Here is a 24,627-nt window from a genome sequence, read left to right on the forward strand (position 1 = left end):
AAAAAAAAAAAAAAAAATTTCCCATAAGTTACCTAATTAACTGTGACTATAAGAATGAACGTAAACATTGGTTATAATGCATGCAAAACCACTAGAAAATATTATGCTCACATTATTTACTTTTTATGATTATATGTAAATACTTTACATTGCTAGTTTCTACGGTAAAAAGAACTTTAACATGCCCATTATTCCCTTCCCTAATTACTAATTTATTGCAAAACTCTTCTTTATAAATGATACAAAAATATACTTCAACTCGTCTGGTAGAATCATAGAAAATTCGAATCAGCTACGTAAAGTGTGATGACCCATAGGTAATAAGGACTGCACACTCCCCCAGAATCCCAGTGTCAGAACTCTGTGGTATAGGCTCCAGAGACACAGAAATCCAGGAATCTGAAGAGTGAGAAGCTCCCAGTCCTAACCTGGGTGGAACTGTGGTTTGGCAGTGTCAGGTGACAGTTCTCAACTCACATGGATACCTTGAAAAGCACCATCAAGTTCTCAGAAAAGGAGAATTTTAAAGTCACATCAATAGTATATTTCCCTTGAGTCAACTGCCTTCCTCAACTTCAAGACTGATCATTTAGTCTTAGTTCTAGAATTCCTACATAGTGGATGTTTGTAATTTTGTTGCTTCTTTCCCCAAATTTACCTTGGGCTTGGTAACATGGAGTTCTTTCACCATTTGAATATAGTGTTTCTTCCATATACCCTGCTCAAAGGGAGTTGGAGAGAAATTGATGTACCAGTTAAACCGTAAACATTTCAGCATCCAGAGCTGATCCAGTTCAGTTAAGTTCTTCCAATGCCAGCTCACCTGGAAAAACAACAAAAATTAAAAAAAAACAACAAAAAAACTATTCAGTTTACATGCTCACTTTCTCTAGGTTTTGAGCTGTCCCTTTCCTCCAAATCACAGCTTAGCTACCTACTGCCTGAAGTGCTGCCTAGCCAGGCAGAAGGATTTTTTTAATGTTAATTCAGACTTAGAATAGAGTCAGCTAATGTTTATTGAGCACCTATTAACCATTCTCATAGCAACCTAAGGAGGGAAGTATAATTATTATTCTCATATTGCAAATGAGGAAACTGAGGCTCAGATAGACTTTGGAACTTCCTAAAGGTTCCTGAAGGTCTCCATATGAAAGTTATATGAAAGTTACAGAAACTCCAGTTGGCACATTGCTTATTCTTTTCATTATATGCTTCCTTTTTTCCCTCCATTCTTATGATTTAAATAAATATAAATTTTATAAAGGGAACACCATTGCTAATACTATATTGGAGTGTCCTAAATAGCCTTTAAGATTCAATAGAGCATTAAGTATTTGTTCTATACATTCCATTTCCATAGCTTTAGTGTCAGTCCTACACATCCAGCAAATAGTGGAGGTGACCCTAATATGTGTAGTAGAACTTACAGTAATTTACTCCAGGTTTTGAGTAAGTCTTGTTAGAAACTAGAGTCGAGTCCATATATAAAGTTGAGACTAGGCATTCTATGTCTCTTATCAAGAGTTGCAAAGATGACAGCTAACCTTCAAACTCAAATTTCATCCTTGGAAAACTGGCCTCTTTTTCAAGATTAACTAAATAATGAATAATGTTTGAGTGCCTCAAAAATAAGCAGAACACTCTGTAATGGAACTTGCTACCCATCCATCCATTTATCTATCCCTCTCTTCCTCCCTCCTTCCATCCTATCATGTCTAGGATTGTTTTACGCGCTGAAGATGAGACGTGCAGGAGAGAGGCATGCCAGAGAAGGCACAATTAGAAGTAATGACAGGTTCAGGAGCTGGAAGGAGGAAAAAGCTTAGAGGATCTGATAGAGCCCTGTGGGCAGAAACAGAAATCATATCTACTTTGTTCAACCAGACATGAAACTACACAGACCTTCATCCCATATGGTTAGTTAACTCAATTCAATTGAGAGGTGAGGTTTGGGAAGGAGGGGATGGGGAGAAACGTTGCTCAATTCTCACTCTTTTCCTCTGAAAAGAGGAACCTCAGATCTGGTTTAGACCTGGGTATTTAAGTTGGGGGTCCCCCCACTGGGGTAAATAAAGTTTTCTTTTCGTTGTTTTTTATTTTTTAAACTAAACAGGAATGAGGAGAAGGGTAGGTAAAAGCTTTCAAAACTATAAGACAGGGACTTCCCTGGTGGCGCAGTGGTTAAGAATCCGCCTGCCAATGCAGGGGACACAGGTTTGATCCCTGGTCCGGGAAGATCCCACATGCCAGGAGCAACTAAGCCCGTGTGCCACAACTACTGAGCCCACGCTCTAGAGCCAGCGAGCCACAACTACTGAGCCCACGTGCCACAACTACTGAAGCCCGCGCGCCTACAGCCTGTGCTCCGCAACAAGAGAAGCCACCGCAATGAGAAGCCCGCACGCCACAACGAAGAGGAGCACCCGCTCACTGCAACTAGAGGAAGCCCTCGCGCAGCAACGAAGACCTAATGCAGGCAAAAAAAAAAAAAGTTAACAAAACAAAACAAAAAACTATAAAGCATCCACCCCCCTATTTTTAAACAGCTCAAAGCTCATTTTGGTGCAATGACTTTACTGTTTACTTTAAATCTAGCTGAAGAACAACTGTTTCACAGTCAGTTCTGGGAATAAAATACGATGCTGAAATCTTGTAAGACTGACATATGGTGCACATAGATGAGAGAATTAGTTATTTAAAATAACATCTCCCTGGAATGATAATATTCTCATTGTGAAACACTTGGAAAATTCTGAGAAGCTTGAAGAAAAACAATACCCATAACCCCATCAATCAGAGATGACCATTATTAACAACTTGGTAGAGTTCCTTTCCTTGCCATCTGTTTCCTAGGCATATACGAAACAAAACTGGGAAACTCTGTATACAGTTTAAAATCATGCTTTCTTCATTTTACACATAATAAGCATCTCTGTTCTTCCAAAACATGTTTTCTAATGGCTGCATAGTAATTCATCATATGACTATATGATACTATCCTATTATTGGGCATTTAAAATGCTATGTTGGGGACTTCCCTGGTGGCGCAGTGGTTAAGAATCTGCCTGCCAATGCAAGGGACACGGGTTCAAGCCCTGATCCGGGAGGATCCCACATGCTGTGGAGCAACAAAGCCTGTGTGCCACACCTACTGAGCCTGCGCTCTAGAGCCTGCGAGCCACAACTACTGAAGTCCACATGCCTAGAGCCAGTGCTCTGCAACAAAGAGAAGCCACCGCAATGAGAAGCCTGCACACCACAACGAACAGTAGCCCCCGCTCGCTGCAACTAGAGAAAGCCCGGGCACAGCAACGAAGACCCAACACAGCCAAAAATAAATAAGTAAATAAATAAATTTATTTTTAAAAAATGCTATGCTTTCTTTTTTCTTTTTTAACATTTATTTATTTATTTTCTTATTTGGTTGTGCCGGGTCTTAGTTGCGGCAGGTGGGCTCCTTCGTTGTGGCATGCATGTGGGCTCTAGTTGCCTGACCGGGGATCGAACCTGGGCCCCCTGCATTGGGAGCACGGAGTCTTAACCACTGCACCACCAGGGAAGTCCCGCTATACTTTTTTAAAAAATTGTTTCATTTTTGGAATAAGTAATATGTGTACATTAATACTAAATTCAAAGATACCAGGCTTCCCTGGTGGCGCAGTGGTTGAGAGTCTGCCTGCCGATGCAGGGGACACGGGTTCGTGCCCCGGTCTGGGAAGATCCCACATGCCGCGGAGCGGCTGGGCCCGTGAGCCATGGCCGCTGAGCCTGCGGGTCCGGAGCCTGTGCTCCGCAACGGGAGTGTCCACAACACTGAGAGGCCTGCGTACCACAAAAAAAAAAAAAAAAAAATTCAAAGATACCAAGGTGCACACGGTAAAAAAGAAGTCTCTCTCATCCCTGTCATCTAGCCACTCATTTCCCTCCGTGGATGTAACCATTGTTACCAGCTTCTTGTGGGTCATTCCAGAATATTAACAGATATGGATATGCTCTTTTTTCTCTTTCCAAAATGGTAGGACAACTCTGCACCTTTGCTTTTTTCACTGATGATATATTGTGGAGATGGTTGCAACCGGTCCCCTATTAGTAGACACTTCCATTGTTTCCAACATTTTGCTACTACAAACTATGCTGCAATATTCTTACGCAGACATAATTTTTGCATGTGTTGAAGTATGCCCATCAGACAAATTCCAAGAAGTGGAACTGCTGGGGCAAAGGGAATCTTTATTTAAAAATTGAATACTACAAATTGTTCTCCGTCATCGTTGCATCAATTTATCTACCAGCAATATATGAAAGTGCTTGTTTCCCCACACCTCCACCAATATAAAATAGTATCATTAAAAAAAATGACTCAATCCATCTGAGTCATGAAAGATGGTATGATAATGAGGCTAAGCATTTTACATATTTTAGAAATATCTGCTTTTCTTTCTGTAAACTACTTGTTCGCTTCCTTTGCTCATTTTTCTGCTGGGTTTTTTTTTTTTTTCTTAATGTATGTAGATTTATAGTAGTTCTTTAAAAAATAAGGAAATTAGTTCTTTGCTGGCCATATGTTTTTCTCCCTGTGTACTTTTTTTTTTTTTTTTTTTTTGGCAGTACCATACAGCTTGCAGCAACTGAACCCTGACCAGGAACTGAACCCTGGGCCCTCGGCAGTGAAAGTGTAGAATCCTAACCACTGGACCGCCAGGGAATTCCCTCTTGTTTACTGTTTGGATTTATTTACAGTGTTCTTTTCCATGGAGAAAATTTTAATTTTTATAGTCACAACTTAAAATCTGTTTTCTTTATTCTTATTTGTAAAACATATATAATAGGGCTTCCCTGGTGGCGCAGTGGTTAAGAATCCGCCTGCCAATGCAGGGGACAAGGGCTCGTGCCCCGGTCCGGGAAGATCCCACATGCCGCGGAGCGGCTAGGCCCGTGAGCCACAACTACTGAGCCTGTGCGTCTGGAGCCTGTGCTCCTCAACGGGAGAGGCCGCGACAGTGAGAGACCCGCGCACCGCGATGAAGAGTGGCCCCCGCACGCCGCAACTGGAGAAAGCCCTCGCACAGAAACGAAGACCCAACACAACCAAAAATAAAAAAAAAAAAGATTTCCAAAATACCCTTAAAAAAACACACATATATAATATATATACAAAATATATAAAATAAATCAAGATTTTAAGTTATATATTTTCTTTTGAGGCCCTGAATATTATAGAATACTCACAAAGGCCTCCTCCCCTATGTTTCCTTTGAGTACATTTTTGGCTAGCAGGATCTTAGTTCCCCGACCAGGGATGGAACCTGGGCCCTCGGCAGTGAAAGTGCAGAGACCTAATCACTGGACAGCCAGGGAATTCCCTCCTTTGAGTAATTTAATGGTTTCCTTTAATTTCATATCAATCTTTTATCCTTCTAGAATTTTTTTCCAGATAGCTGCCCAATTGTCTCAACACCATTCATTGAATAATTCATGTATCTTACTGCATTCATTTTCTTAATCTTAAAAACTAAAGTTATCATGTTACACATATGTGAACGCAAAGTAACAGGTAATTTCTGGTCTTACTAGACTATGAAAAGAATCAACAAAATGACTATCAGTTTTATATCTTAAATAATATACTTTAATACACCATGATCACTTGTAAGAAAATAATGGTCAGATCCTTTCCCAACCTCACCCCTGTGAGCACATCTGCCCACTCTGAAGACTTTTAGTCTCATATTCTTTTGTAATTATTGCATTAGCACCTTATTTTAAGCTTTTCTATTTATGAATGGGCTGCACTCTACAGTTTAGGATTCTGCTGTAGTTCTGTGCTGTGCAATATAAGACTATTCTGCTGATGAACCATGACATACATGTGTATTTGTTTCCCCAGCTAGTTAATACTATTTTGTGGACACTTAGTAGTGTCTTACACTTTTTCCCACTCTTGAGCACTAAATGTAGAGTCAGACACAAAGGAGATGAGGGTTAATTCAAACTGTATAGACTAGTCATACTAAGCATCTCATCTACTTCTTGGTTTTGTGTACGTGCTGTTATTTTTTCTCAAGTTTCAGCGCTTTCTAGGCTGTCTTTACAAGACGCCATACACTGCTTCTTTGTCTTTACCTGTGCACAACGACAAAGGCTTCGGGGATCCAGGAAAGAAAAGATATATAAAGATAACACCCTTGGAAGCTTGGTAGTAAAATCCAGAGCTTCTGCTGGAATTTTTTCCTGAAGCTTTCGACAGCAGAACTTTTGCTGTGACAGGGAACAGCGTTCTAACAGCCCTGTCAGGATTCTTCTCCTTTGAGAGTCTGTCCATTTGTCAAACTGGGGAAAAAAAAAAAAGGAAAAGAAAACAAAAAAAGATCCAGGTTTAGTCTGACACCAGAGATGCATTGTAAAAAGAAGAGATAAGAATGGCATAGAAAGTGAGTTTAGTAATTTAGTCCTAATGAATAGCATGTATTTCCTTGCCTAACTAGTAAATTCCACATTTTACCACTTATCTGTGCTTTCTTATGTTTGCGTGGGTGAGCCCGTGCAAGACTGGGGTGTGGACACAGAAGTGCACTTGACCTCAAAACTTGGAGTTACAAAAAAACAGTAAGTTGAGAGCTGGCCATATTCATAAACTGAGAATATATATACTTATAAAATACAGATCTTCCTCAACTTCTGATGAGGTTACATCCCGATACACCCATCATAAGTTGAAAATATCATGTCGAAAATGCATTTAATACACCTAACCTACCAAACATCCTAGCTTAGCCCAGCCTACCTTAAACGTGCTCAGAACACTTCCATGAGCCTACAGTTGGGCAAAATCATCTAACACAAAGCCTACTTTATAATAAAGGGTTGACTATCTCATGTAATTTATTGAATACTAGACTGAACGTGAAAAACAGAATGGTTGTCTGGGTACAGAGGTTGTGAGTGTATTCGCTGTGTATCCTCGTGATCGCATGGCTGACTGGGAACTGTGGCTTGCTGGTTGCCCAGCATCATAAAAGAATATCCTACTGCACACAGCTAGCCTGAAAAAAAAACCCCAAATTTACAATTTTAAATATGGTTTCTGCCAAATGTCTATCATTTTTGCACCATCATAAAGCCGAAAATTCACTAAGTTGAATCACCCTAAGTCGGGACCATCTGTACAACCTCAAGAGAAGACACTTGGGCAGACTCTCTCCCCCAACAGTTTCTCTATTAACTCGTTAGTGATTAAAACTCCAGGACAAGAAACAAACCTTTGTGTTCACAATCGGAGATAAGGTATAGCAAGCAAATATCCCTGAGAAGGGGAGTATACAGGGTTAAAGTTCTACTAATATGTAAATGATTGATATGATTGCAAAGGAAAAGTTGATAGAGGGACCTGAGAAAAAAGTACCAGAGATAGGAAGTAGATGCCAAAGCCATCTGGGGTATGCCAAACAAAAGCTTTGGTTACTTCACAATTTTCCTCAGAGATAACCCCAAAACAGTCCCAAGATCAGTGGCTGATCAGAGATAAGAACTTCAGGGCTGGCCAAAACCAAAAGAAAGCCTCTTAGGAAAACACCTAGCAGCTGAAGGGGCCATTACCAGAGTCTAAATCTCTTTTCTTCTTTAGGCCGTTAGAGAAGAGAAAACAGGGAAGTTTGGGGCTACTTGTACTTTGTATACTATTGCATTTAACATATAGAGGTTTATTAGTTATTATAAAGTAATCAGAATTTTATAATAAACTTTAGTTGTAATCATAAAATACACTGACCACCTAAAAAGGCATATAAAGTAAAAATGTATTTTTTATAAGCCTTATGACAAGTCAACTTCGTTATAATCATAGGATGTATCTTTTTAATTAGTAGGAATACTTCTGATTAAAACTATTCACTGTTACAGATCTATTCAGTGACCCATGAATCTCACTTTGGAGACGATAATTCATGCGCAGGGGGTGGGGTTGGGGGGATGGGGAATACTAAAATGAAAAAAAAAAACCCCAAAAACCTTAACTTACAAATAAGTGAATAAAATGTATTCAGGTGTGAGTGTTCCCAGATTTCTTCTATGTTTGTTTCTGCACAGTCCATATTTCCAACTCCCACAAAATGAGACTTCTTTCCTTTGGGGTTGGATTATTAGAATGAATATAGAGAAGCCGGACCAGAATGGCCAGGGCCAGGGGAAGGATCAGGCCCAAGAAGCTGCTTTGATCTATAAAATAAAGAGCCAACGGGGAGGCATATGGAGATGGAAGAGCTGCAGGGCTTGGGCTTGTAGGGAGTTTGGGGGGTTCAGACTGTAATTGCCTCTGCAGCAGTTATAGAGTGTGAGAGAACTGCGGAATGAAGGAAGGAGATGTGGGAAGTACTGTTATGAGTTTTGAATTGTATCCCCTGTGATTTTTCTTTGAGAGACCAAATGAATATTGGTATTCATTTTTTAAATTACTTTTGGGCAGTGCTATGTGGCTCTGTAGAAACTGAGCTACGTGGAGACCCAGGATGATTATGCTTACAAAATAATTTTTATGAGATATTATTAGCACTGCAAGAAATCAGAAATAACCCCAAATGCCTAACAAGAATGGATCAGCTCAGCAAACTAATATATCAGCATGATAAGAGAAAGCATGGCATTAGAGATGGATAGTGGATTTGGGAATGAGGTCATTTGAGTCTCACTAACAACCTCTTAATTTCTTCATTTACACATGAAGAATAATTATATCTAAATTGCAGGATTGTCGTGAGGATTAAATAAAATATGTATAAAATTCCTAATACTGTGCATAATTCGTAGTCATGGCAGTTAATATTATAAAATATCACAGTGATGTTAAAAATAATAAGTATGTGGGATAAATCAATGTAGAAAGGATATACAAACAATTAAATTACAAAGCATAAAATTACCACCTTTGTACATTGACAAGGAAGGGGAAGTACATACATTTCGAATGACTGAGGTTAGCTCAATTACTTTCATGGATACCCACAAAAAGAGAATGAGCTCAGATTGAAAAACAAGTGATTTAGAATGAATACAAAAGAACATTAGGATTATAAAATGATGAAGAAATCTATAAAATAAAACATTAAAACATTTTCCTCTGGAGATTAAAAAGATCATTACATTGGTTCCTCATTTATTTCCCTGATTACAACAAAGATAATTTATGTTTGGCTTTGATTGGTGTTCTTTGCCTCGAGGGATTTTCCTTTCTAATGGTATTTATTTAGGCTAAAAGAAAACTAATTTGCATTCCATGAACTCCTACCAATTGAAGGTGGGTAGATGACTCAGAAGAATGCTTAACAGTGGGGAAAATCCCTTTGGAATTTAAAAGGTGTTAGGAATAATACAAAAAGTAAATAATCCATGGAAGAGTTAACTGTACAGGAATTTGGTAATCTCCCAGTATCTCTTTTTTTAATTTTAATTTTTTAACTGAAGTATAGTTGATTTACAATGGTTTAGGTGTATAGCAAAGTGATTGTTTTATATATAGATATATATATATATTCTTTTTCAGATTCTTTTTCCATTATAGGTTATTACAAGATATTGAATATCGTTCCCTGTGCTATACAGTAGGTCCTTGTTGTTTATCTATTTTACATATGGTAGTGTGCAGCCATCCCAACATCTCTTGCATCACCTCTCAAGAAAAAAGAGCCATAACATTGTAGCCAGGGATCTAATGTGTGAGACTGGGGAGCAGCTAGGGTCACTTTCCTAACCTGGTAGGTATCTCACTTCACAGTTAGTTCCTTTTTAATGTTATATATTATATGACACTATGCTATATTATATTATGCTATACTATCTTGTATCATATCATATTATATTTTATAATTATTTTAATGCCTTTTTATAGGGCTTTCTTGACAATAGAATCGTGAAAATCCTATTTTCAGAGTAGTTGTTACAACGATTCTTGCTGCACTTTCAGGAAGTGAGGACAGTTGCTAGAGCGTCACTGCCTCTCATCTTACACCGAACAGCAAGGAAAGTTCCTGGGGAGTGAGGGGCAAGACGAAGACAGAGCCTTGTTATTTTTCACCTCCTCGTTATATTATCTTAATCTGCTTGAGCTTCTGAATCTTATTATCAAACACTTAATTTCACAATAAAAGTATGAATACATTATTGTTTTAAAAGTTTCAAATAGGTACTTGCAGAATTAAACATGAAAATCCTCTTTATTCCTTCCCATCAAATTCACTCCATTCCCCAGTAATAACCACTGTTTACAGTTTGATGTTCATGCGTTTCTATGCATTTACATATACATACAGCCATCAATAGGGAACCAGCTGAAACAACAAGGTCCTATTGTATAGCACAGGGGACCATATTCAATACCCTGTGATAAACCATAACGGAAAAGAATATATATATATGTATAACTGAATCACTTTTCTGTACAGCAGATTAATACAACATTGTAAATCAACTATATGTCAATAAAATTTTTTAAAAAATAAAGGGGCTTCTTTGGTGGCGCAGTGATTAAGAATCTGCCTGCCAGTGCAGGGGACACAGGTTCGAGCCCTGGTCCGGGAAGATCCCAGTTATCTGTACAGATAACTGTACAGAACATCAGACATTTGCCATATGCAAATATATGAACAAAAATGACATTCTATGGCTAAATATAAAATACTTTTGAATTGTTTATCATTGAATAGGTCTCATATTACATCTTGCCTCTTACTATCCAGATTGTTTTTAAAAATGACTTTATTTCTAATACTACTAGATTGAGCTTTAAAACCAATACTTAGTCCCTACAATGAATATCCCAAGTAACGTTATGTTTAAATCGACATCCTTATTTCTCCTTTCTTTTTTTGGAAAATGCATTGCTTATGTTATCAATCTCTTATGTTGGTTGTAAAGTACACAAACAAAAAACCTAAAAACTAAAATGGAGAGAGAAAACTGAATAAAAGTAAATTGGAGGGACTTCCCTGGTGGTCTAGAGGTTAAGACTCTGCACTTCCACTGCAGGGGGCATGGGTTTGATCCCTGGTCGTGGACCTAAGATCCCACATGCCACAGGGCGAGACAAAAAAAAATAAAATAAATTGGAAATATCCCCTTGAAACTTAATTGATGTGGCTTTCATGGAGGTATAAAGATTACTATGTGATCTAGTGAATTTAAGGAATAAGTTTGTTGTTAGGCAAAAGAGAAAAACCAGTGAGTATCATTTAGAAAATATTTATTAAATTTCTGATAGCATCAAGGAATGTATAACAAGGAGTATGATAGAACCATGCCTACGCCCTGTAGTTTAGCCAATTGCAGTAGATAGATAATTAGTGATCTTTGCAAATATATGTTTCTATTAGTTATGGTAAAAGAAAAGAATAAACAGGACCTTTTAAAAAGTTTGAAGACCTTGAACTTCAGCCAGGGTGATACTGAAAATATTTAACAACTGGCAATGTTACCAACCAATCAAAACAGACAGTAGCTGGTCAGCCATACCACTGAGCACTGGCTGAACATTAGCCCTGGATATACTAATTTAGGGATTTCCACTAATAGTAAGTGGAATGACAGTGCAAATATAGTCATTCTAAATAAATGTCTTTTTTAAGTTTCTGGTAACAGATGCAAAGTTAGTTTAAAAACATAAATAGAATATGAGAAAAACTTAGCTAGATTGCAGTATTTTTAAATTAATTTTTAGTGAATTTATTTTAGAATATATATATATATATATTTTTTTTTTTTTGGCCCACACCGCGTGGCATGTGGGCTATTAGTTCCCTGACCAGGGATCGAACCCACGTCCCCTGCATTAGAAGCATGGCGTCTTAACCGCTGCACCGCCAGGGAGGTCCCTTTAGTGAATTTATTTTATAAAATTGTAGTACTATTTTGAATAGGTAATACATTCACATGATTAAAAACATTCACATGGTTGAAACTTCAAAAGGTACAAAAGACTATTCACCTAAAAGTGCAAGTTTTTGCATAGCTGTGTTTTCAGTTCTCTTGAGTGAAGAGACTATCAGGTGAGACTGAAGAGGGATTTGAGGAGTAGTACGCATTGCTCAGAGATGGGGACTTTGATCATGATGGACAGCAGTCACTGAGACCGTGCTTCCTTTGAGGAAGAGTGTGAAAGTCTTTGTGCTAAGGATAGTCATATCTTGTTAGGTAGAAGCATAAAGTTGTTACAGTTTTCCTTTGGAAGTTTAAGTATATGTAGAGGGGTGTATATGGATGCTAAGGAGTTAAGTGGATGAGCTGTGCTGGTTTCTAAGCTATCATCTCTCAGATCCAGACCCACCCCATATTCTGTGAATATGGAAGGCTAGGGCTCCACAAACCAAATTTCTCCTTTGACGGCGGGCTCCCTGTTAAATACTGCCAATGGGGAGGGGTCACTAGAGGGAAACTGAGGGAGAAGAACCTCACTCCTTTCTGTTTCCTTGCTGTCCCTGGCCGTTATCACCTTAGCTCTTCACCCTGGCAGTAGCAGTTGAATCCTGAATCCTGTTTTTTCCACACTCCCAGAACCATCATGCTTCCTCAGATATATCAGAATCAGCCGGCCATGATACCCTCTATTTTATTCTGTAGACGTCCCCTACAGGGATGGTCCCAGCTCCAGAATCCTTTCTCTGGGCTTCTGAGGCATCAGTGAAGCTGGTGGTAGCTACTTCCTGCATCTCTAGCTCCATGGTACCTCAGTGTTCCCTTTTTGTCTTTTCTGTCTTCTAGTATTTATTTAACCAGTTCTATTTATTAAATTATGTCTGTTAAAATAACTGGCATGATTTCTTCTTTTCTGACTGAACCCTAACTGATACATACAGAAAGTACCAGTCGAACTTCTGAGGGAATGAGAAATCGCTCATTACCTTATGTCCAAACTGAATTCTTTGGGCTCCATGATGACATAACACAATAGAGAAGTAAGTATACTTTTTTTTTTTTTGGTCAGTGTCACCCGGCATGCAAGATCTTAGTTCCCCGACCAGGGATTGAACCCACACCCCCTGCAGTGGAAGCGTGGAGTCTTAACCACTGGAAGTCCCACGTTTTAATTTTTTTAAATTATTCTTTTATTGAAGTATAGTTGATTTACAATGTTGTACCAATCTCTGCTGTGCAGTAAAGTGACTCAGTTATACATATATATATATATATATATATACCTGTATTCTTTTTTAAATATTCTTTTCCATTATGGTTTATCCCAGGAGATTGGATATAGTTCCTTGTGCTATACAGTAGGACCTGTGGTTTATCCATTCTAAATGTAATAGTTTGCATCTACTAACCCCAAACTCTCAGTCCCTCCCTCTCCCTCCCCCCCTCCCCCTTGGCAACCACAAGTCTGTTCTCTATGTCTCTGAGTCTGTTCTGTTTTGTAGGTAGATTCATTTGTGCCATAGTTTAGATACCACATATAAGTGATATCATATGGTATTTGTCCTTCCCTTTCTGACTGAGAAGTAAGTATACTTTAAATAGTTACCCATTTTCCAAGCAGAGCTCTTCTTTCTTCAAATACCTACAATAAATAAAAAAAACAATGAAATGATTTCATATTTCACCGTTCAAAACACCCATTACAAAAAAGACATCATTAAGGTATCAACAAATATTGACAGGCTTTTCATTATATCCACTGAGTATAAAACAGATTTTGTACCTGAAAAGGTACTTTACTTATGTTTTTTAAAATATTTATTTTATGTATTTATTTGGCTGTACCAGGTCTTAGTTATGGCATACGGGATCTTCGTTGCCGCGTGCAGGACCTTTTCTTTTTTTTGTTTTAGTTGCGGCATGCGGGATCTTTTTTTAGTTGCCACATGTGGGATCTAGTTCCCTGACCAGGGATTGAACCCGGGCCCCTTGCACTGGGAGTGAGGACTCTTAGTCACTGGACCACTGGGGAAATACCTTTACTTATTTTTAACTTGGGCAAAGTTTCTTTTTTCTGTTTCTCCATGTGAAATAATTCATCTTAAAGAAGAAATAATTTTTTAAAGGCAAGAAATAACAAAAGCTGGGAATTCCCCGGCAGTCCAGTGGTTGGAACTTCACGCTTCCACTGCAGGGGGCACGGGTGCAATCCCTCGTTGGGGACTAAAATCCCACAAGCCACTTGGCATGGCCAAAAAAAAAAAAAAAAAGAAAGAAAGAAGAAGAATGGAATTGTGAAGTGAAATCAGTTTTGGAATTTGAAAGGAGATGAAAAAACTGACAAAGGAAAAAACAGGAAAATGGAGAACCTCTCCCAAATATTTCAGCATCAATAGTATAAGAACCTGTGAAATTGATGAGTGAGTGGCTCTGCTTTTATATTTCCATGAGTTCACATATCAGGGGGGTGTTTATATGTTTGTAGGATTATGTCTGTAGGATTAAATTGTGAAGTGAAATCAGTTTTGGAATTTGAAAGGAGATGAAAAAACTGACAAAGGAAAAAACAGGAAAATGGAGAACCTCTCCCAAATATTTCAGCATCAATAGTATAAGAACCTGTGAAATTGATGAGTGAGTGGCTCTGCTTTTATATTTCCATGAGTTCACATATCAGGGGGGTGTTTATATGTTTGTAGGATTATGTCTGTAGGATTAGAAACTTGCATATGACTATATGACTTATATGTTTGTAGGATTAGAAACTTGCATATGTGCGCCTCTGGGCTTACAGCTCAGTGTTTATCTGTATAGGTTTGTCGTTATATACTATTTAGGATAGAAACCATGTCTTAGTCACCTTGATTTCTCCAGTGCAGAGTGCTGTACAGGGCATATTACAGGGACTCATGTTTGCCGGACTAAATGAATGTGATCGTGACAAATGAATATCCTTATGGATGTGTCGGTACAATGTGAGTGTATTTCTAAACTGGTTTTTCTGAGCAGCAGTCATTTGTATATTTGAATGAGTGAGGAAGGGACAGCTAATGTGAGAATGTTTGGCGGAGTAGGGAGTTCTGGGGAGAGGACGCAAGAGACAGAAGTGAACAGATGTGAACGTCTCTCTCACTCCTACACTACACCCTCCGTCAGCTTTCAAAATTGGGCCTGATGTTTTTCCCTTCCTCTTGGCACTATCTAAATTCTCTCGCACTGTTCAGATCATTCATATTTGGAAAGTAGCTCAGGCCTATTTCTTCCCTTTTGTGGAGGAGGATGAGGCGCTGGCTTTATTCTTCCAACAGATATATTTTCCTTCCTTTTTCAGACTCTCAAACTCTACTTTCAAAGGGCATACGAAACGGCGATTGAAATAACTGGTTCAACAACAACCTCAAGGCCTGTAAAATGTCATCTTTGCTACTAACCACAGAACCTCATACATCACAGGCAGACACTTTTTATACTTTAGAGAAGAAGAAAATGAATACCATTCTCCCTTTCCCCCTAATTAACTGCCACCTGGGCTACTAGGACCCTCAAATAACGGCAACAGATAAACTCAAATTTTTTTTTTTTTTTTTTTGGGGTATGCGGGCCTCTCCCCACCGCGGCCTCTCCCGTCGCGGAGCACAGGCTCCGGACGCGCAGGCCCGGCGGCCACGGCCCACGGGCCCAGCCGCTCCGCGGCACGTGGGATCCTCCCAGACCGGGGCGCGAACCCGGCCCCCCTGCATCGGCAGGCGGACGCGCAACCACTGCGCCACCAGGGAAGCCCAGCTCAGAATTTCCAAATGAAAATAGAAGAGCGGACTTCCCTGGCGGTCCAGTGGTTAAGACTCTGCACTTCCACTGCAAGGGGGCGCAGGTTTGATCCCTGGTTGGGGAACTAAGGTCCCACATGCCCCAGGCGCAGCCAAAACCACAAAACAAAACAACAACAACAACAACAACCAAAATAGAAGAGAACCTACAGAATACAGAAGATTGAAAAATCAGGATTCAAATATTTCCTGAACCCTTCTCTTGTGTCTAACCAAATCCTATCAGTCATCTAATTCCCAGCCCAAGTCCCTGGCACCAGCACGTTTCCGGCACCCACTGACCTCACTCCTCCCAACTCCTCCTCCACTTGCAGCCCACGCTCCACCTGGACTTTCTAGGGTTTGCTATTGCCTGCCAGGTGATTCTGTTCATTTTATCTTCCCACGTAGATTACAACCACTTTCCCTTATATGCTCCACAAGCTCCAAGGCAGGCTCTCAACAAACACCTGCTGATGGAACAACAACAAAAGTTTCAGACGTCGTAGAATTTTAGAGCTAAAAGGAATCCTAAGATCTTTTTGTTCAATTCCCTGATTTTAGAGGGGATAAGCAGAGGCCCAAAGAGTTAATCATTGGTTCCAGACTGTCTGTTCAGCTCAACTCTATACTTGGTTCCTCACTAGATCCCTGGTCTTCCCTATCCCGACCTCCAGCCCAACGTTCTCCTTTTTTTTTTTTTTTAAGCTTATATTTAGTTGGACAGATTGATACATGTTTTATTTATTTATTTATTTTTAAAACTTATTTGGCTGTGCCATGTCTTAGTTGTGGCATGCGGGATCTTTGTTGCGGCATGTGGGATCTTTAGTTGTGGCACGTGGGATTTTTTGTTGCAGCATGCGGAATCTAGTTCCCTGACCAGGGATCGAACCTGGGCCCCCTGCATTGGGAGTGTGGAGTGTTAATCACTGGACCACCAGAGAAGTCCCAGCCCTATATTCTCAGTGAACCGCTGCTCACACTTTGGCCTGACAGTGGGAAGAAAAAAAGATTAGGTCCCAAGACCACAACCTCCTTTCAAAAGGACGTTGGGGTGACCATCGTGGTGTCCAATGGTAACAGGGGGCATTGGAAAGAAAGGGGCACTGACTTGAAGGGGAGAGGAGAGTCAGCAAGAAGGTGGCAGGAAAGGAACAGGGTGGGAGGTGGAGTCTTTAGAGAGCCAACAACCAAGTCTAAGCAGGGTCCAAGCAAATCCAGTTCTTCACCAAAAGGCATTTAGACCCAAGTGGAAACTGATGGGAGTAAAGGGGGAGAGGAGAAACACTAGACAGACTCAGATCTGGCTCTGGCTCTGACTCTGCCCTTGACAAGAAATATAATTTGGGACAAATTATTTAATTGTCAGGTCCTCAGTCAGACTCAGAATCATGTATTCTCTGGTTTGGAGCAAGTCATCATTCCAGGGATTTGCAATCAGGTTTTTCATCTTTAAGAGCTGGGAAGCGGGTGGAGGGATAAATTAGGAGTTTGGGATTAACATACACACTACTATATATAAAATACATACCCGACAAGGACCTACTGTATACCACTGGGAACTATACTCAATATTTTGTAATAACCTGTAAGGGAAAAGAATCTGAAAAACAATATATATATTTGTATTACTGAATCAGCTGGCTGTACACCTGAAACTAATACAGCATTGTAAATCAACTATACTTCAATTAAAAAAAAGAGATGGGAAACGTATCGGTTCAAGTGGAAACATTAAAGTGGGTCTTCTTTCCTTGCAGAATGCTGTCGTCTCTTTACATCACAGTTTACTCAGAGCCTGCTGTTAAGTCAAAATCCCACGGTTTTTCTTTTAGTCTGTTGACACTGCAGTTGCATATTTTACCATGTGACATCATTCAAGTTAGGAATAAGACATTTTGGGGCTCCTAAATTATGACAGATGTATGGTAGTTAGGTGCTTTTTCTCAGAGCACCCTTTTAACACGTACTGTACTACATGTGTGAACCATACTCAAAAAGAAATGTTGATCATTTTCAATTAAAACACTGGATGGCAAAGAAATACATACTTTTAAAACATTCCTTCCCTCAAAGTTCACAATGCCTGAATTATTTTATAATCTGTTACATTTGCCTAAACTGATGATGCTATTTTTTTAGGTGTCTACATTTGAATTCAATCTCTATGCTTAAAGCCTGCTGTGAAGTTAAAACCCTGTGACTTTCAGTCTGAGACAGTTATGTATTTCACATTTTACTACAGAGTAGAAAAAAGGCAAAATTAAAAACCAAAAACAGAACCTCAAAATTACGCTGATCGAGCTTCCCTGGTGGCGCAGTGGTTGAGAGTCCGCCTGCCGATGTAGGGGACACGGGTTCGTGCCCCGGTCCGGGAAGATCCCACGTGCCGCTGAGCGGCTGGGCCCGTGAGCCATGGCCGCTGAGCCTGTGCTCCGCAACGGGAGAGGCCACAACAGTAAGAGGCCCGCGTACCGCAAAAAACAAAACAAAACAAAATTACGCTGATCATTGGTGACAAACGCCCTGTTTTAGAAATAGAGTAGCTCTTGAAGTTATTGTATGGACACCTTCTGCCGAGCTGTATCCTTGGTCATCTATTTTTAATCCTTTCCACACAGTCAGAATGTTAGATCTGGAAGGGACCTTTGAGGTCATCTGACCCAACCCACTCATTTTCCAAAGGAAGGTAGTAAAGACCAGAGATGTAAGTGACTCACTGAAGTCAAGCAGGAGATTACTAGTACAGCTGATCTGGAACCTGTGTTTTCAATTCTCAGAGTTTTTGTTCGCTTTTATTTATATTTGTTTTGTAAATTGTTTTAAAATTTGAAATACTATTGCACTGTATAAAGTAAAAACCAAGAACTCTTCTAACAGACCTCCCTCCCACCTTCCCATGCCATCCAACTCTTTGGGGGAAACCACTATTAATAGTTTGGTATATACATATCCAAATTCCATGGGTGTGTCTATGTACATTAATACACAGACATATGGGTATATACAGATGCCAAGATTTTTTTTTTTTTAATTTTTTGGCCACACCGCAGCATGTGGGATCTTAGTTCCCCAACCAGGGATCAAACCCACGCCCCCTGCAGTGGAAGTCCCCCAAGATATTAAAAAATAATTTTACTCCAAACTAGAACCTAACTAAACCAAAATAAAACAATTTTGGAATAAAATGGGAGTTCTGAACAACAAAATAAATATCATCTTTAGAAATTATCATGAAATTTGACAAAAGCTCTTCAGGAACCAAGATAAGGCTGTGTCATGCTTGCTATGATGCACGGCCCAGATCCCCCCCCAGGATTGAAGGATTTATTCCCCCCAACTGTTGGGAGTGCTGCTGGCTGACAGCCATGAGCTGGAGAGATCTGCCCTGACCAAGATCCCATCCACTGAATGCTCAGTGTGGAAGTATAAAGGCCAGGCCCCCTGATGCAATGCAAGACTCTGAAGGATCTTCGGGGTGTTCTACAGGGTCCACGGAGGCCTTGTTGCAACTTCCTGACAGCCCAGCTTCTTCCTCTGCCCTAAATCTACATCCTGTTCTTTCCTCCCCACACCTCCCCAGGTATTGATCCTGAGAGCCTTCCCCCATCAACGCCCTACATGCCAATCTCAGAGTCTGCTTCTCCAGTAACCCAAGCTGAAACAGGCAAGCAGACAATCAAGATACTTTTTCTCCATGGCTGCTAAATCAATGAAGACTTCTCATTTTTCACAGAAAATTTCTGAAAATCAAGACATCCAACGAATACGTATTTCAGTTCAAGTCACTTTTTCACGTGCATAAAACCTTTACAATTCTATGAGAAAACATATTTCAAAACTAAACACTGAAGCTTCTGGGGGCAGAAAGCAGAGAAGCTGCTATATAAACTGTTGGAGAACTAAGAGCATTGCAAACAGGTGCTCAATAAATAATTGTTGAGCTGAATTAAAAAAGACTGTCAATAGACTTGTTGCTCATGGCTGGATGAAGGCTGGATTTCTCTCTTTCTCTGCTTCTCCTTTTGTTTCTCCTGGTGCCTCCTTTTTTTTTTTTTTTTTTTTTTTTCTATTTCTCGATCTCCTTTCCTCACTTCCTTTATCTTTTTCCTTTCCAGGATCTCTCCCTTTTACTTCTCAGTATTCCGATCGCTGTGCTGGTTCCTCTGTCTCTCTCCCAAATTTGCTCATGTTCTGCATCAAATGAGTAGAAACAGGAAAGTCCTGAGCAGAAGGGGTCAGGATGGATGCTCCAGCTTTGCCAGAGCGATTAGCCTATCTGTTAGTTCAGAGAGGCAAAGGGTCAAATCCAGGCTAAGGAAGGAGAGATGTGGGGACAAGGAGGTCAGAGTCAATGAAGGAGGTCTCAGGGAGTACAGTTGACCTCTGACTCCATTCCTTGTCCTTCAGGAAACACATCAGGCTCTGGAGATGCAGAGAGAAAAGACAGAATCGCCACCCTCAATGCATTAGAGTCGGGACTTCCCTGGTGGTCCAGTGGTTAAGACTCCATGCTCCCAATGCAAGGGGCACGGGTTGGATCCCTGGTTGGGGAACTAAGATCCCGCAGGCTGCATGGCACGGCCTAAAAAAAAAACACATTAGAACCAAGTGGAGAAGTGGGTAAACAGTGATGAGAGGAAAGAAAAGCAAGGGGGATTAGGCTTCCCCAGATAACTCTTACAGGATGCCATGAGGAGTGTACTACAAAGCCGTGGAGGGCATGAGAGAGCTTGGCCCAGATGTAGGATGAGAGGAGGCAGAGGCAGGGCTTGAACTGCGATGCTGGTTGAGTCAACTCATGAAGGGTCCTCAGTGCTATGTGTGGGGCAGGGGTTGGAATTTACCCTTTGGAGCAGCGTGTTATCAGTCTTACTTAATAGGATTCGTTTGGTACTTTAGAAAGATCATTCTGGGATCAGAAGAGAGGATGGATTGCTAGGGATAGAGGCAGTGAAACCAGTTGGGGGGGTTACTACAATGTGCCAGGCAAAGGGTGATGAGGGCGTGAACTGAGAAGGTGGAGCTAGAGGTACACAGTGAAAGGAGAAAAGGGGTCCGGATGAAGAGACCTAGGAGGAAGACTCAGAACTTCAAAACGAATTGGATGTGGGAGTGAGGGGGAGCGCTGGTAGACACTCCTTCCTGAGCTTCTCATCTCCTAAATATCTTGAAATGCCGGGAGTGCAAGGTCCTGACTGCCCTTTTCTTGGGCCATTACTCCAGGCTGTGCTGGCAGCAAGGAACCTTGAGGGGGGAGGTACTAACTCCCTTTAGAACCAAGAGCAGCCTTGCTAATGCTCAGTATGAAAACAGTGGATTCCCTGGGCTCCTTGTTCCTCAGCTGTGGTGCAAACCCACTGTGTGTGCAGTATTTATCTGGGCCTCTGCGTCACCCCTGTGGCACAAGGTGGGCCAGGAGAACCTGTGCAAACATGTCGCTCACGCCCCTTGCTGCATTGTAAGAAAGTTCTTTGTCTCTGACCCAAGCATCTCTTGTCTTCTACTGTGAAACAGTAGTGACTTTGCCATAAGTAACAGGCTAAGTTATTAGCTTGTAAGTTGGGGAAAACCAAACCCTGGACCCAAGAGGGAGAAGGAAGATTTCCAGCTTGAGTGATTTGGTGTAAAGTGACGCCCTTCCTTAGGGGGAGGAACTGGTGTGTAGGAGCAAGACAATGAGGTCAGTTTTATTGATGTTGATTGTAATTTACTGTCAACTAGATATGGTCCTCGTATATAAGTATTGATATAGGAGCTCACAGACCTGTTGGAAATTCTGCCCCTAATTGAAGCAGGAGTAGAAATCCCCAGAGGTTGGCAATCTCACATGCCCGCATGATACCCAGCTGTCCACACTTGCAATGCTTTTTCTGGTGTATTCTGCTGGCACCTCCCCAGAATGCAGGTGGCAAATAAACTTCTTAGGAGAATCCGAGTAATGTGAGTAATCAGCTGACATTGACTCATTTTATTTACTTGGTTAAATATACAGCATTATCCAGTAACCTCAACTCTAGCAAGAAAACCTATTTTGTGGGGAACTCCTCACACATCACCCCCTCCTCTTTCATTTCCGGTGGTTCCTGCAAAGAACCAGTGATAGAAGGGAAAAAGCATTTGGGGTGAGAGAGAGGAGGAGTGACAGCGGAGGAAAGAGCAAATCTAAGAACTTTCTTTCTAGGCAGGAACTCTGTGTCTACTGCCAAGCCTGGCCATGTAGCAAGCGTTCAGTTAAAGTTTCTGAAAAAGTCCTTCATTTTGTTTTTTCATCCATTACACAGTCCTAAACAATTAATGTTTATATTTTGATAACCAAGATTTTAATACTTTTTTTCTTTAAGGCATGGACCCAACTGATAAAATAGCTCTTATCACTTACCCGGTTATTCAAAAGCTGGTGGTTTAGGGGTGTCCAGGTACTCATCTTTGTCTGCATTTTGGGACCACCTATGTTTTTTGGAGGTGCAAATGCCATCATGAAATAACTGGATATTCTTCCATAAGAAAAACTACACCTGCAGAAGAAATGAATCATATAATCTTCAGAATACTAAAAATACTAATACCTTATAATCTTTTAGTACGTTGGGACCAGGGAATGGGAGGGATAACATTCATTGGGAACACTTTATATGTCAGGAACTTTTATGTTTGCTCAATTAAAACTCATAACAGGGCTTCCCTGGTGGCGCAGTGGTTAAGAATCCGCCTGCCAATGCAGGGGACACGGGTTCAAGCCCTGGGCTGGGAAGATCCCACATGCCACCGAGCAACAAAGCCCATGTGCCACAACTACTAAGCCTGTGCTCCAGAGACCGTGAGCCACAACTACTGAAGCCTGTGTGCCACAACTATTGAAGTCCGCATGCCTAGAGCCCGTGCTCCACAACAAGAGCAGCCACTGCAGTGAGAAGCCCATGCACCACAATGAAGAGTAGACCCCGCTCACCGCACTATTGAAGTCCGCATGCCACAACTATTGAAGTCCGCATGCCTAGAGCCCGTGCTCCACAACAAGAGCAGCCACTGCAGTGAGAAGCCCATGCACCACAATGAAGAGTAGACCCCGCTCACCGCAACTAGAGAAAATCCGCGCACAGCAAGGAAGACCCAACGCAGCCAAAAATAAATAAATAAATAAAACTCATAACAATCTGGTGAGGTGGTGGGTTTTAGCTCATTTTACAGATGAAGAAAATGAGGCTCACTGAAATAACACTCTCTGCCCAAATTTATACAGACAGTAAGCGGAGAACTGGAAATCAGACCCAGGTCTATTTAACTCTGCTTGATTTTCATTGAACCATGGGGGGAAATCCAGAATCACTCCTAGCTAAGAACATACCATATTAGCCAGAAAGAAGAAGTATTTATAAAATCACAGTGCAATATAAAAACACTCCATCTTTGTCCCTTGTGACCTTCTTCCTCCCCTCTTATCTTTCTGACATCTAGGTAACAAGGGTTCTAGCTTGATACCATATTTAAGAGGTAGAATGGTACAACAGACAAAGCCAAGACTTTGGATACAGACAGATTTGGGTTTAATGGGGGAAATGTGCTGTTTTAGAGGTCCAGTACTAAATATGTCTTCCTTCATTTGATTAAAGCACTCTAGTTTCCATTAGGAATTACTTTTCCCTCATTATTTAGAGTCTGCTGTGTTGGTTAATCAAGGTGGCCTCCCCCTCCCCAGTCATGAGACCAAGCTAGGCCAGTTTACTTTTTTTTTTTTTGGGCTGTACCACTCAGCTTGTGGGATCTTAGTTCCCTCACCAGGGATTGAACCCAGGCCCACAGCAGTAAAAGAGCCAAGTCCTAAACACTGGACCTGCCAGGGAATTCCCCTAGGCCAGTTTACTGATGCTGGCTTATCCTTACTTTACAGCTGAGGTGGTCATTCAAAGTACCATAGGTGCTCTGAGCAGACTAATAAGCTGTTATTGCTGCCTCAAACTTCAGAAGCCCCTTGTCCTTTCGTATTCATTTTGTAAGCCAGCTGATACAATAAATCAATCTCCTCTTTAGCTTCCATTAGCTAGAATCTATTTCTGTTGTTTGCAACCAAAACTTTTCACCTTATACAGTTTGGATCCTGGTTCTAAAACTTACTAGCTGTGTAACTTTTTGCAAGTTATTTAATCCATCTCAGTTTCCTTATTTGTAAAATAAGGATGTGCATATCTACCCTCAACTGCTGTTGCAAAGGTTAGAGAAAAAAGGCTCAAGCCTGACAGATGAGTGGTCTTGATAAGTAGAATCCCTGCAGCCTTTCTCAGAACTTCCTGTCATTTACAGAGTGCCTCAAAGCCTGTCCTTTAGAAGGCCACAACAAAATATTTTAAGGTGAAAAATATTTAAAGCAGACTGATGGTATTTTCAGTATGTATCCTCAATGTTTCTGCTTATTTGTGCTTTTCTTCCTCTCTGTAGGTAGGTTTCATATCCAAGGAAGTGGTGCTGAGTGAGGGGGCTAGGACTTACTTGCCTGCCTGATCTCTGGGCTCTGAAAATTATAGCAACAAATACTGGACAGCTCTTTAAAAAAAAAAAAATCACTAGGTTTTAGCTGATAGAGGATTCCCCAAATGGTAGATCTGAAATTTTGAGGCTCTCACTTGACATGTAATATTCTCTCTCAGGTTTAAGTTAGAGCTGAAGATAAAGCCAATGTTTTAAAATCTCAGGGTTTTTTGCTGTCACCACTCCACTGGCATAAGGGGGAATAAGGGGGCTCAGATCAGTCCTTATCTTCTTAGCTCCAAACAGCTATGTTGCAAAAGGTGTAAGAAATTATTTCATTACAGTACTGTTAATTGGCAGCTATAAAAGTACACGTGAGCAGGCAAATTATAGGTACAAAGCATGGTCACTGACTCTAGATCTGCCCAGTTAAAAATCACATATTTCTTTTTTG

At 40.6% G+C, this 24,627-nt stretch overlaps 1 protein-coding gene across 1 annotated transcript in view; it reads right to left on the minus strand.

Moving 5' to 3' along the window:
• The window catches only part of FBXO16 (F-box protein 16), a 47,068-nt gene that overhangs the window by 20,698 nt on the left and 1,743 nt on the right, over window positions 1-24,627 (minus strand). Inside the window, exons 2-5 of the mRNA XM_007108017.2 lie at window positions 22,090-22,225; window positions 13,505-13,540; window positions 6,124-6,330; window positions 659-823 (exon numbers count right to left, since the gene is read on the minus strand). Coding sequence (XP_007108079.2) covers window positions 659-823; window positions 6,124-6,330; window positions 13,505-13,540; window positions 22,090-22,188 — 507 coding nt within the window. The 5' untranslated portion in view covers window positions 22,189-22,225. The remainder of the gene's footprint in view (window positions 1-658; window positions 824-6,123; window positions 6,331-13,504; window positions 13,541-22,089; window positions 22,226-24,627) is intronic.

Source organism: Physeter macrocephalus, chromosome 9, assembly GCF_002837175.3.
Source record: "Physeter macrocephalus isolate SW-GA chromosome 9, ASM283717v5, whole genome shotgun sequence".
Taxonomy (NCBI): Eukaryota; Metazoa; Chordata; class Mammalia; order Artiodactyla; family Physeteridae; genus Physeter; species Physeter macrocephalus.